Below are 12,201 nucleotides of genomic sequence, written 5' to 3' on the forward strand. Positions count from 1 at the left end.
TCTGAAGATACTAAGTTTTACAGATCTTTCAAATCAGTTAATCGAGTGTTAGTCAACTAAGAATTTCTCTGGTCAAAAACAGCCCTAAAATATGACCATGAAGTTGAAACTAAATATAGATGCAAATAAGAATGACAAAGACAAATATCAAGAAAAAAAGTCTCTTTTTATTTAAAAAAAAAAAATGGCCAGCGAATGGGTTAGCTGTGCATGTGTGAATGAAACTCTAGTTAATAGAACAACAATAAATTTTCACAGCCTTATTCTCAAAATTATACACCAGAATAATATACAAAACACAGTTGTGATGCTCCCGTACGTTCCTCGCACAGCATCTCACAGAAACGTTACAAACCAAAGGCTGTAAGGAATGATATCAAATTAAGGATATAATCAGGAAGCAGGCTAAACCGTAGGAATCTCTGGTGGTGATTGCTGATTGTGTGCTGCCTGACGTTTGTTAAGAATTCAATTTCATATTGAAATACTGACGATAAGCATTAGAAGGCACAAAGACGTTTTTGCGCGAGACTGCAAGCAGTGAATTGGCACTTGATGGTCGATGAGAGAAACACTCACACACTCTTAAATTTCCTGCTAAAACACTCTTCTTTAAGTAACGGATGAATTCAAAGAGAATTTCCAGCGAGGAGTTGTTTAAGTATCATTCGGCGTGTATTGTTATGTCATCTCTTTCCCAAGGAAACGGCTCACACATGCACTTTATCTCCCTGACACACACAGATGCATGTACGTACACATAGCCATGTGCTGTTCATCCACGTATCCAGGAGGTCCAGCTGACATGTCACTCAGAGTGTGCGGTGTTATTTTACCCCATTTCCTTTTACCCTAGATCATGACTAATCGCAATTTGCCAAGCATAGCTTTCAGACACCTGTTCTGTCCTGTGCGAGTCTGCTGCTCTCTTCGCTTGCAACTTGGAATGGAGATGTTACAGGAAAATTGGTCTTCAATGGAATGATATTGAAAATTATTGTCCTTTCACTTCATGTACCTTGTTTTCATTAAAAAGCCAAACAGTACTGTAAATAACCAAACCCACATTACATGTGTTTATCTACTTAAAAACAAGAAAAAAACTAATGCATGAACATAAATACATAAAAGACTTTTATGCCAAAATGACACTATAAAAGATTCATATGAGCAATTGAGTTAAGACTGATCGACTGAAAATGGCTGCGATATAGCTCTGGCCATTAATGTAAATTTGACTGTAAATTCACATAATTGGTCCCGTCTCCAATGTATCTGCGTCTCCATCTGCTTCACAACAGAGTCGAGCCAAGCCGTTTCTCTCCTACACGACTCAAATGGCAGGCCTTTTTGCTTTACCTCGCCACACGTGCAATCTTGAAACTGGAAAAAAGATGGGGGATGTACAGGATGTAGGCGTAGGCGACATGTCCTCATGGAGGAGTTTTGGCTCACCAACAAACACAATTTGTCTTTTGTGTAAAAAGTCTTTTGTGTTTTCACTGCGGCGATATAACTTTGTATAAAATCAGCAGGCACTTTTTTTCTTTCGTCTGTTTTTTAACGTTCAAATGGTCACAGGTAGCCTACTACACACCACCTGCTCCGTACTTCCTTCATTAGTAGTGCATCAATCTGAGTGAGTCTCTGGTGCGGACTGACTGTTTCTTGTCCCCCTTAAGGTCGAGACAGCGTGGTGTAGACGGGCTGGTCCCAGCTGGAGGCGGTGGGGCTGTGGGCGGGAGCCATGGACAGGCTGTTGAGGATGGGGCTGCCGTAGGGCCGCCTGGATGAGTGGAAGTACGGGTACTGGTAAAGACTGGAGGGGTAGCCAGAGTACGGGTTGTAATAGTTGGAGCTCTGGAGGTCAGTATAGTCACACTGGGAGCTGGAGAAAGAGGCTGCGGCCGAGGCAGCTGAAGTGGCCGAGGTGACGCAGGCCTGGCTGCTGTAGGAGCCGTAGTCGGAGTGTGAGGGTGACCCGTGGGAGTGCTCGCTGTAGTGGCTCGGGCTCAATTGCTCCGTTTTAATGTGGAGCCGGTGTTGTCCCACCTCGCCGGTGGAAGTGACGCCCTTGCGGCTCCACGCCGACCCGTTGGCGCCTGCGTGGCTGTACGAGGAAGTGTAAGGAGCCGGAGGCTGCCCGTGGCTGTGGTCTGAGGGCAGGGTGGAGGAGGCCGAGGCGTGGCCGTTGAGCGGGAGGTACTGGTCGAACTCGTGCACGTCGAAGGCCTCCATGTTGCTGATGACATCAGTGCTGAGCTCAGAGATGTCGACGTTGCTGAAGTCGATGTTTTGCCTGTTGCTGTCAACAAGGCGACGGCCTTCGTGCTTCATATCCTGCTTCACCCCGTGGTGCAGGTCTGTTTTGGGAGTAGTGGGTGGTGTAGGGGGACCATGGGGCTGCCCTGGAAAAATAATATCAGACATAAAGCGTGAGGATTCATCACTCCAGTTACAAAATGATTTACAGCAGCCTAAAACTAACTCGTCCCTAAAATCAAACTCACATTCTATTAAATTTGAGGACATACCTGCATGTTCAGGGTGATGGTGTCCGTCAGTCATCCCTGTCAGTCCTCCCATCCCCGGTTCAGCTTTATACATGTGATGTGCCAGCTCTACTCCTGAGTCTGAGTCGCTCTGGCCTGGTTTCATGTTCTTCCGTCGCCGCGGCTGGTACTTGTAGTCCGGGTGATCTTTCTTGTGCTGAACCCGGAGCCTCTCTGCTTCATCTACAAACGGCCTCTTCTCACCTTCTGAGAGCAAACTAGGGTGTAACAAAATAAAAAAGATAAAACATTAAAATGTGTGCAGTCAAACAAAACAAAAATATGAAATTGTTAGATGGCCCTATAGTTTCTTTAGAGCTTTTTGTTTATTGTCAAGAGGTCAGAAGAAAATGCCAGTTTTTTTTTTTGTTTTTTTTAAATCTTCTAACTCATTGACATTCAAAATAAAACAAACTTTTTTAAATATAGTCCAATCTATATTTCTTTGTATTTGCCAAAGCAAAATATTATTTGTCTCCATGCCCAAATCTACAGCCATGACTTCTGAGTGTCCTTTATAGTTATTTTCTTTTAATAATACTAATTTATGAACTCAAATGTAACCTTACCGCCACAGTTTCCCCAGAGTCTTGCTTAGCTCTGCGTTGTGCAGGTGTGGATACTGATCCGCCAGCTTTCTGCGGGCCGCTTGCGCCCAAACCATGAACGCATTCATGGGTCTCTTGACGTGAGGTTTGTTCTTCAGGGATCCGTTCCCCCTCACGGGCATGGGCACCAAGGACCAGTCGTATCCTTTCAGCACCTGAGACACGGCGTCCCGGATGCACGCTGGGAAGCGGTCGTCATCCTCCGAGTCCAGCTTCTTGCCCAAACCGGCGATCAGAGAGCCCTGGCCGTCGGAGCCCGTCGGTGAGGACGGAACGTCGGAGTCGGACTCGTCCTGGGACATGGAGCTGTTTGTGCCCGAAGGACTGCACGGCTGGTCGCTGCCACACTTGTCATGCTCCTCTGTCATTTTTAACATTATTCGCTCAGCACCTCGGGGATGAAAATCCTCCAAAAATTGCAATTAAAAAACAAAAAAATCAAACGTTACCACTGCGCGCAATGGAGTGTCCAGTGCGCCTTTTACGCACGGTGCACCTTTTTACGCACGGTGCGCCACAGTTCCAAATTCCTTTTTAACAATGTCAGTCAATACGAGTCCGCTGTTTTTTGTTTTTTTCCTTCTTCTGCTTCCTTGTTTGTTTGTCTTTTCGTTAGTCGTAGTGTGTTTTCCTACGCTGTCATGGGAGGTGCAGTCGTGAAAGTTGTGGTCCACAATGTGAGCTGAGGAGCTCCACGTTACAGCAACTTGAGTTGGAGTTTTAAAAGCGTCACTCCGCCCTCCATCCTTCATTGGCTGGAACAAATCACCACTTTACCCCCATTGGTTCCGGCTTTTATGTGGGCTTCATTATTATAATGATTTTTTTTTTTTTTCTCATTGGTGACACAGTTCTGTTTTTACTAAAGTTGGGTGACAAACAATTCTGTAGTGCTGTTCGAAAATATGAGTTCAGATATTAAAAAAACACTTTGGATGTTTATTATTATGCTATTATTAATCCAGAAAATGTAATTTAATTTAAAACTTAAAATTGTATAAGTTAACTTATAACATTTGGTAATATGATTATTGTAATATAAACTCATAATGTCTTTATATTATGCAATATATTGTTATTTTCCTTTCATATAAAAACATATTTTTTTATTATTTTGGCAGGAAATAATGAAGCCAAGACATGATAAATATGTTGAATGCCAAAATTATATATTTTTAGAAATATAATTACGATAATTTCCTACTGAAAAGAAGGTTGAGGTTTAACATCCGACCATCAGAAAAAGTTGTAGCATGCTGAGAGTAAAATAAAGGTGGATATTCAGGTTTTTATTCGCTCAGATATCAGAATAGTTTCCAAAAATAAAAGCTTTAAATTTGTTTAAACATTAAATGGTAAATATGTCAAAACTTTATAACAAACTACTTTGCAGCAGGGTTGCAAATTATAGCAAATATATAACTAACGTCAAGTCTGACAGATGCCATTGTCAAAGAGGCTCCTCACTAGTTACAATTTCTTTCTTTGAGTATAAAACCATATTTAATAGTTCTTATAACAATAATTAATCAATGCTTTTTAGGAAAGTTTCAAAGTCTGATATCAAGCCTTTCACGTCCATCTGTCTAATCTAAACAAATGATCATGACTCTGCAACACAAACGCTCACTGCTGAACCGACTTGTAACTAAAATGTGTGTTTGCATCGATAACAAAGGCCCGTGTGAGCCCAGTTATATCTTTGATAAATGTCCCAAATTCAGAAGAGGAAGTTTATTTGTCCCAGCAGTCTGTTCTGTGATCCATAAGTCACTTCTCACAATCAGTGAAGCAGGCGTTGTTTTTTTTGTTTTTTTTATGACACAGATGATATAAAGAGCGGAGGAGATAAGATGGAATCACTGCCTTTGTTAAAGGTGTCTTTGTGTTCATGTATTGTGGGATGATTTTTATCACCGGCCTCCCCGTGAAAAGACAAGGTGTGTTTGTGCTGGACGGCAGTTTGCTTTGCTCGATGCACGCTGCAGGTGGCTGAGGGAAGGAGAGAGCTGGCAGTGTGGAAATAATAGAAACTGGCTTTTACATGCAGCTTTTACGGCTCACACAGTAAGGTAAGAAGTTTTCATTGTTTGGATTTTATTAACAATAGGCTTAAGGGCCTTTCCAGTGAATTTGAATATATTGTATTATGTCTGTAGACGGATTGTGTCTCTGTCTTTTATATAAAAAATGTAATACAAAATAATGGAAGATTTGTATCACAAATGTTAAAATGAAAGTCAGTCCCGAGCAGCCTGTCTTTCTAACAGCTGCTGTCAAAGCGCTCGGTTGGGTCAAGTTCAGTGCATGTTGGTGTGGGTGTGTGTGTGTGTGTGTGTGTGTGTGAACAGACAGACAGGACAGCGGCTAGCTGTCAAACATGAATGACTCTCGTCCCGCTCCACACATGGAAAAGTATTTACTGTGTGTGTGCATGAACGTGTCAGCAGAGGAGACTGAAGCATGTGTGCATTTTACATGTCTATCTCACATGCTTTTTATGAGAGAAGGCTAGTGTTTTTGATAATGAACTAGAAACCTCCGCCAATTAATCAAGTTGCTGTAACACAAAAGACATAATCACTTACACATAAATTAAATTAGTTGTGTGATTCTTTTAACGTTCCCTTTTGTATTTGCAATCTTTGTTTGTGTCACATGCGATGCTGGAAATCCCTGTTCTCAATCACCGTCGAAACCGAATCAACTGTTCCTGGCTCAAGTCCCACCAAATTTCATGGAAAACCCTCCGTCAGGGTTGATGTATCCTGCCGACAGGCAGACAAACAAATGCATCAATACTAATCAAACCAGTGTGCCACAGTTCAAAAATAGTGCTTCTTTTGGTTTGTATTTATTGTAACAAACAAACAGCATTATATTTGAACTATAGGGCCGTTGAAGTTAACGAGATAAAAACACGATAACTTAAAAATAATTAATTTTAGCCACTAGTTTCTGTAGCGCATTAACGCAACTTGTGATTTTTAGGTTGTGGCAAGCTCAGTTTTAAAAGTAAAATAAAGATAGTGGTATCATATGAAAGTAGAAAACCTAAGAAATCTATCGGTACCAACCATGTCATATTAGCTTGTTGCAAAGTAGGATAAATAATGCTCCAAATCGAATGCCAAATTTTGGCGAGGAAAAACTGGCATGACCATTTTCAAAGGGATCCCTTGACCTCTGACCTCCAGATATGTGAATGAAAATTTGTTCTACGGGTACCCACGAGTCTCCCCTTTACAGACATGCCCACTTTATCATAATTACATGCAGTTTGGGGCAAGTCATAGTCAAGTCATCACACTGACACACTGACAGCTGTTGTTGCCTGTTGGGCTGCAGTTTGCCATGTTATGATTTGAGCATATTTTTTATGCTAAATGCAGTACCTGTGAGGGTTTCTGGACTATATCTGTCATTGTTTTGTGTTGTTAATTGATTTCCAATAATAAATATATACATACATTTGCATAATGCAGCATATTTGCCCACTCCCATGTTGATAAGTGTGTTAAATTCTCGACAAATCTCCCTTTTAAGGTACATTTTGAACAGACAAAAAATGTGCGATTAATTTGAGATTAATCGCGATTAAATATATTAATCGATAGACGGCCCTAATTTGAACATGATTTTAATAGCTCTGAGTTGATTATTGGATCAAGTAAAAGATATAGTCAGCCATTTTTAGGAGTATTAAGAAGGAAAAAACCTTGAACTCATCTCAGGTAGAATGACGCTGAAGGTAAATCAGGAGGAGCTCAGCTAAGCTGCGAGACAGTCTTGGTTTCTGGGCAGAGAGAAGGAGACAGACTTAAACAGACTCCAGCCCCCCCCTTCATGCCTCCCTGTATTGTGGGGAGAAACTCTGGCCAGACTTTGTGGGCTCTTGATTAGAAAAGGAAGGAGCAACAGAGAAGAGGTAACCGCGCATGAACCTTAAGTGTCCCAAAGAACGAAGGAAGGTTTTAATTTTCCTGTTTTTTTGCGCGATGCATCTCAAAGGAAAGAGCAGGGTAAAGATTTTCAGATTTTCATTTTTTTTTTCTTTTTCAGGCCTTTTAGCAGAGCATGTTGGCCCGTTCCTCCTGGGCCCTAGTCACTTCTTCTATCCCACATGTAAATTATACTCTCTGGCTTCTAATGTGCATACAAAATTAAATTACACAGGCACCCACAGGAATCTCGCCCCCTTTGGTCTCTGCTTCTGTGTTTTAATACACTCAGGCACATTTCTTCACTGTAGCCAAGTTATTGGACGGAGTACGTCGAGCAGTTAAATTGGCATAAATTGCCACAGCATTGTACAGTATTAGGATGATGTGAACCGGATGAGGACTTTGTAAAGGTCATGAAGTTCATAAAAAAGTTGGATAAATGTCTGCTATGCATCCTGCAATATATTGCATGCAAAATTCCATATTTATTTTTTTGTGCATTATGTATAAATTCTATTTCACAAGAATCCTGATAGCATTTGTAAAAAAACAACTGTGGAAAGCCGTGTCTCTACAGCCACCACAGCGCCCTAACCCCAACCCAAACAGCAGGCCTTCATGCTGTTCCATAATCTCACTGATTGCACACTGAGCCAGTGTAAACTTACTGAACTGGGGAGACTGGCATGCCCTCGCTCTCACCCAGACGATCCCGACCGCTGCCTAACCACATGTGGAACAAGCTCCTGGGCTGCTAACAAGCCATATTTCACCCCTGCGCCACATCAACCCGACCACTTCTATCTTTGGTTTCACACACTCAGAAAGGCGGTAATTAGCGCAAAATTTACAGTTGCAGCGCATGCAACGGGAAGGCAAAGGATCCAGAGAGAAATCCTATATTTTACAGGACCTGGTATTGTTACATCTTTAAGGTTTTCCAGCAGCCAGGTTCACACGCACATTAAAGCGACCTCTCCGTGATGGATGTACCTACTCCTCCTCTTCTCGACTCATCCCACCCCTCTCTGGAAGGTTGCACGGTGGATGTTTTCCATTTTGGTCCGCGGCCAAATGTATTTCCCAGGTTTTCTACTTAGCGAGGTCGAGAACCCGGGGATGTTTGACTCCACTGGTTCCAATCACAGTCCGAACCCCCATGACAGCTGCTGTGCGTTAGTACCTCCCGTTGACCCCTGACCCTGCACTATCCTAAATTCATTCTATTAAAACACCATAATGAGGGGTTTACTGGACCAATTGCAGGTTTTATTTAAACCTATTAGTGGACGCAGAGAGGTGGGAGGGGGTCGCACCGTGAGGAGGGAAGGAAAGGGAGTTTTGAAGAGATCGAAGGGGGAGTGTTTGAGACTGAAGGAAACAATTAGTCCAAAAACGTCTCAGGGTGTGTTTGGCCTTCGGCCACGCTCGTTTTTTTAATGTCAGGAGTATAAAAAGAGCTCAAGTGTTTCCAGATTATTTGCAGTGTTTTCTCCCTGACACGTTTTTTTGTTGTTGAGGTTTTGCTTGTGTGATAGCTCTGTGTGTTCATGTGAACTAGAGATTACGGGCAGAGAGTTGTAGTAGCAGGTCGGGAGGGATCATGTTAAATCATTCTCCAGTTTCCTCGAGGCTTTCCTGTAAATCTTTGATCTGTCAGAAGGTATCTCGGTTGTGCGGTGACTTCCCAAGAACGCTTTACGTGTACAATGTGAAGTGCATAATGGTTTGAGGTGTTAACACAAAGCTTCTGTTTGCTGCCTGAAGGTAAAGCTCAGGATTGATTATAACAGATAAGTGAACTTCCATTTAATCTTCCATGTGTTCTCCTGGCGTGACAGCAGAAATGCTAAGATGCTCAGCAGGGATGACACTTCCCATGGTGTATCTTGTCCCGGAGTTGTCCCAGGAGAAGCGTTTATGATCTACAACCCCCCTCTCTCTGTCTCTCTTCCCTCTCATCTCCGCGGCATATGTTCTGAATAAAACTTGCGGTGCGCTCAGTCTTTCACATTGTCTACTTTTTTGATCCTTGATTCTCATAAATCATCTCCCTAATTTGCCCCGTGAATTAGATGGTGCGGGACATGTAGACAGTTAGGACGGGGCGGCGAGAGAACAGAGAGCCCACCCCTTCGACTTTACGGGAAATGGGAGGCCGCTCCACAAAAGCGCGACTATTTTAGAGGACTCGTCTGGGGCTGCGGGGACTGTGCCTCAGAGCGCTAAGATAACTGTGGTGGAATTGTTTTTATTTGCGGATAATTAAAACAAGAATAAAAAAAGCCATTTGCACTGCTCATTTTTATGATCCCCCCTTTTTTATGACTGAGAAAATGTGCATGTGCATACACATGTTTACACACACACAGTGTGTAGCATGTGAGCGCCGTGCACACAGTATGAAACCTCAATCTCTTGCGTGCAATTCATATATTACTGTTTAATTTATAAGCTATGAAAATGATAACTGGTGAAGTGGATCGAATTCTCCAATTAGGCTTTCAGTGTGCCAGCCAAGACTTTCACTGTTTATGAGCAGCAGTTAGTCTGTCTGTCTCCAGCCTGTCTGTAACCTCTAATAGAAACGCTACAGTGAAAAACACATCAGCACACCTGCTGCTAACCGCACCAAGAGTGTGTTGTGATCATCTGAATCCATGTTGTAATATATTATATGATGTATAATTGCCATGTCGGTTAATTTAATGTGCATGTGGTTAGTGCTTTAGCATTCAATCAAAAGTGATTGAAAAGTATTACTTCACTTTTGTACATATAGCATACATAGTTTTAACATTAATATATTTCTGGGTAGGAAGGCGAATGTTCGAAGCTGCAGAAATACATTACGCTCTCATCCTCCTCCATAGCATGCTGTCTTTTGTCAACACGTATCCATGTACCCCCATAAACACTCGTCAGGGTCGGCGTTACTGACCAGAGAAACCAACATTATCCAGAGATTAGCACCAGGCGCAGACACGGTCGGCTACAGCACACAGCCTCAGATCTGTTGTCAAAGAGGCTCACATGAAATCATGCTGTCTGACATGTCATCGCCATGGGAATGTAGCTTAGCATTGCACTTTCTCAGCTGGCCAGAGCAACACCCCTCCATCCTGTACTGATGTCATGAAAACTGCTTTTTTTTTTTTTTCAATGAAGACATAGTTGTTTGCTTTTACTTTGGAAGGAGTTTATGTGATCTGTCAGTTGGGGTTGTAATCGGTTGTAATTGACGATGAAAACACATTCTCCCTCCCGACTCGTCAAATACCGCCACTTGGTCAGTACCCCTCGGCGTCGGATACCGACGCACTAGGTACCCCTCTAGCGTTAGTAACGGATGCGTCAGGGACGGCGTATCAATACACGTTGGTTACATGCATCGTGTCCTTTCAAAATAAACTTCCGTTTTAAGAGGAAGTTAGGTGTAGGCAACACAACCACTTGGTTAGGGTTAGGAAACGATTGCGGTTGACATTAACTTCACTGACGCACGGGACTAGGATACTAACGAGTCCCTTGACAAACGACTGACGTGACAAAGTAATGAAACCTTTACTTTTAGTTTCACATGGGCCACAAACAGCGGTCTCCCAGTTGAAGTCCTGTGTTTGTTTGACCTTTCCAACCTCAAAGCCCGCCCGCCCCTAAGCAGACTCTATACTGTATATACACAATGTCATTTGCTCTGACTGTTGAATAACGCTGCAGGTTGGTTTACATTGGAGTTAATTGAAAGCCTGGTGTGTCGCATATAGTCGCCTCTGTGCGTCTGCATCTGATGCCGAGGGGCACTGACCAAGCGGCGGTATTTGATGAGTTGAGCGTGAGAACAGGTTGTCGATGGTGAGGAGTGAAAAGGTCAGAAGATGGAGGCCTCTAAAAGAGGAGGAATGTGTCAGCCAGTAGTTTGCTTGCTAACATTAGCCACTGAGCCTACATTCAGGAATCAGCTGGTTTTGTTCAGAGTTGGAGGGCGTGTGAATCCAGATTCACAGCGAGGACAGGACTTCTGGAGTGCTAACGCTAAGCTAGCTGTTGATGATCAGTTAACACCTCCAAAATATAAACCAGACTGTCTTGTTTTTTTGCTTGTTAAACATGTGTTAAATACATACGTCATGTGTGTGTCTGAGTAATGTAAGTTGATTAACTAGTAAAGTAACGTAATTGCTTTTTCAGTGAGTAATGAGTAATTGATGACCTTTACTTGTCCAACAGTGACATGAAAATAGCCAGAGGCTTCACCCAGTTAGTCTAACTGTTCTGCTTTTGATCTGTTGATGATGATATCTTTGGTCTTTAACATAACAATATTTTATTCTCCTTTTTAAGTTGACATTCTCGATCCATAACATGCTGCATGGTTTCTCTACCAACTGTCACACATCATCACTTGCCTCAGGCAGGGAAAGAAGGAAGCACTTGTTAACCGTTTCCACTGGTTGTAGGTACAGTGTATTTCCTGGTACCCACTTCACTATTTCCAACTGTTTGTCTGGCTTGTTGCAGACATGCAAAGCAACAAAGTGAAAATAGTGGCTCATACTGTATCTTTCAGGTGTTTTAATACAAAAAACAAATCAGAAACTCAACGCTTACAGCAAACTAGCACTTGAACATGGATGTTAAAAAAAAACTAAAGCAGGTTATTTGTGTTGAGTTGTTGTGGGGAGTTTTGGCCATGACTGCATGTCGGTGCAGGTCACATGGCGTGGGAGTCCAAGGTCACAAAGGTCACTTCCTGTTCCCTTTAAAGAGGTGCAGAGGAGCTGGGGACAAAAGAGACCACGGAAGTACTTCTGTAGCACGGAGGACATAAAGAGTCTTTTCAGTCGACCACCGGGTCCGACCCTTTTCATTCACGGAGGAATTTTCCTAAAAGCAGCTTTCTTTGGAAACGTATCTCTCTCTTCCTCCTTCTGCTGTGTGTTCCTACGAACTCTGACCAGTTTTACCGCTCAGATATGTCGTTTCTGGTGAATAACTGACACTTTAACAGAGAATCCTGTGTTGCGTAAAGCAGACTCGGATCAGTTTTGGTGAAGTTCAGAGTGTTTAACCTCTACTGTCTGGTGACTCTGTTCA

The 12,201-nt window shown here is 42.7% G+C and overlaps 1 protein-coding gene and 1 long non-coding RNA gene across 2 annotated transcripts in view; one reads left to right on the forward strand and one right to left on the reverse strand.

The window, feature by feature from the left end:
* Positions 1 to 12,201, forward strand: part of LOC141781105 (uncharacterized) — a 73,996-nt gene that overhangs the window by 16,016 nt on the left and 45,779 nt on the right. The window lies entirely within an intron of this gene.
* On the reverse strand, positions 151 to 3,846 carry LOC141781098 (transcription factor Sox-8). The gene is made up of 3 exons (XM_074656620.1): positions 3,122 to 3,846; positions 2,535 to 2,770; positions 151 to 2,408 (listed from the first exon to the last, which is right to left on the reverse strand). The coding sequence occupies exons 1-3, from the start codon at positions 3,535 to 3,537 to the stop codon at positions 1,678 to 1,680; spliced, it is 1,383 nt and encodes a 460-aa protein (XP_074512721.1). The 5' UTR covers positions 3,538 to 3,846; the 3' UTR covers positions 151 to 1,677.

This window comes from Sebastes fasciatus, chromosome 13, assembly GCF_043250625.1.
Source record: "Sebastes fasciatus isolate fSebFas1 chromosome 13, fSebFas1.pri, whole genome shotgun sequence".
Classification (NCBI taxonomy): domain Eukaryota; kingdom Metazoa; phylum Chordata; class Actinopteri; order Perciformes; family Sebastidae; genus Sebastes; species Sebastes fasciatus.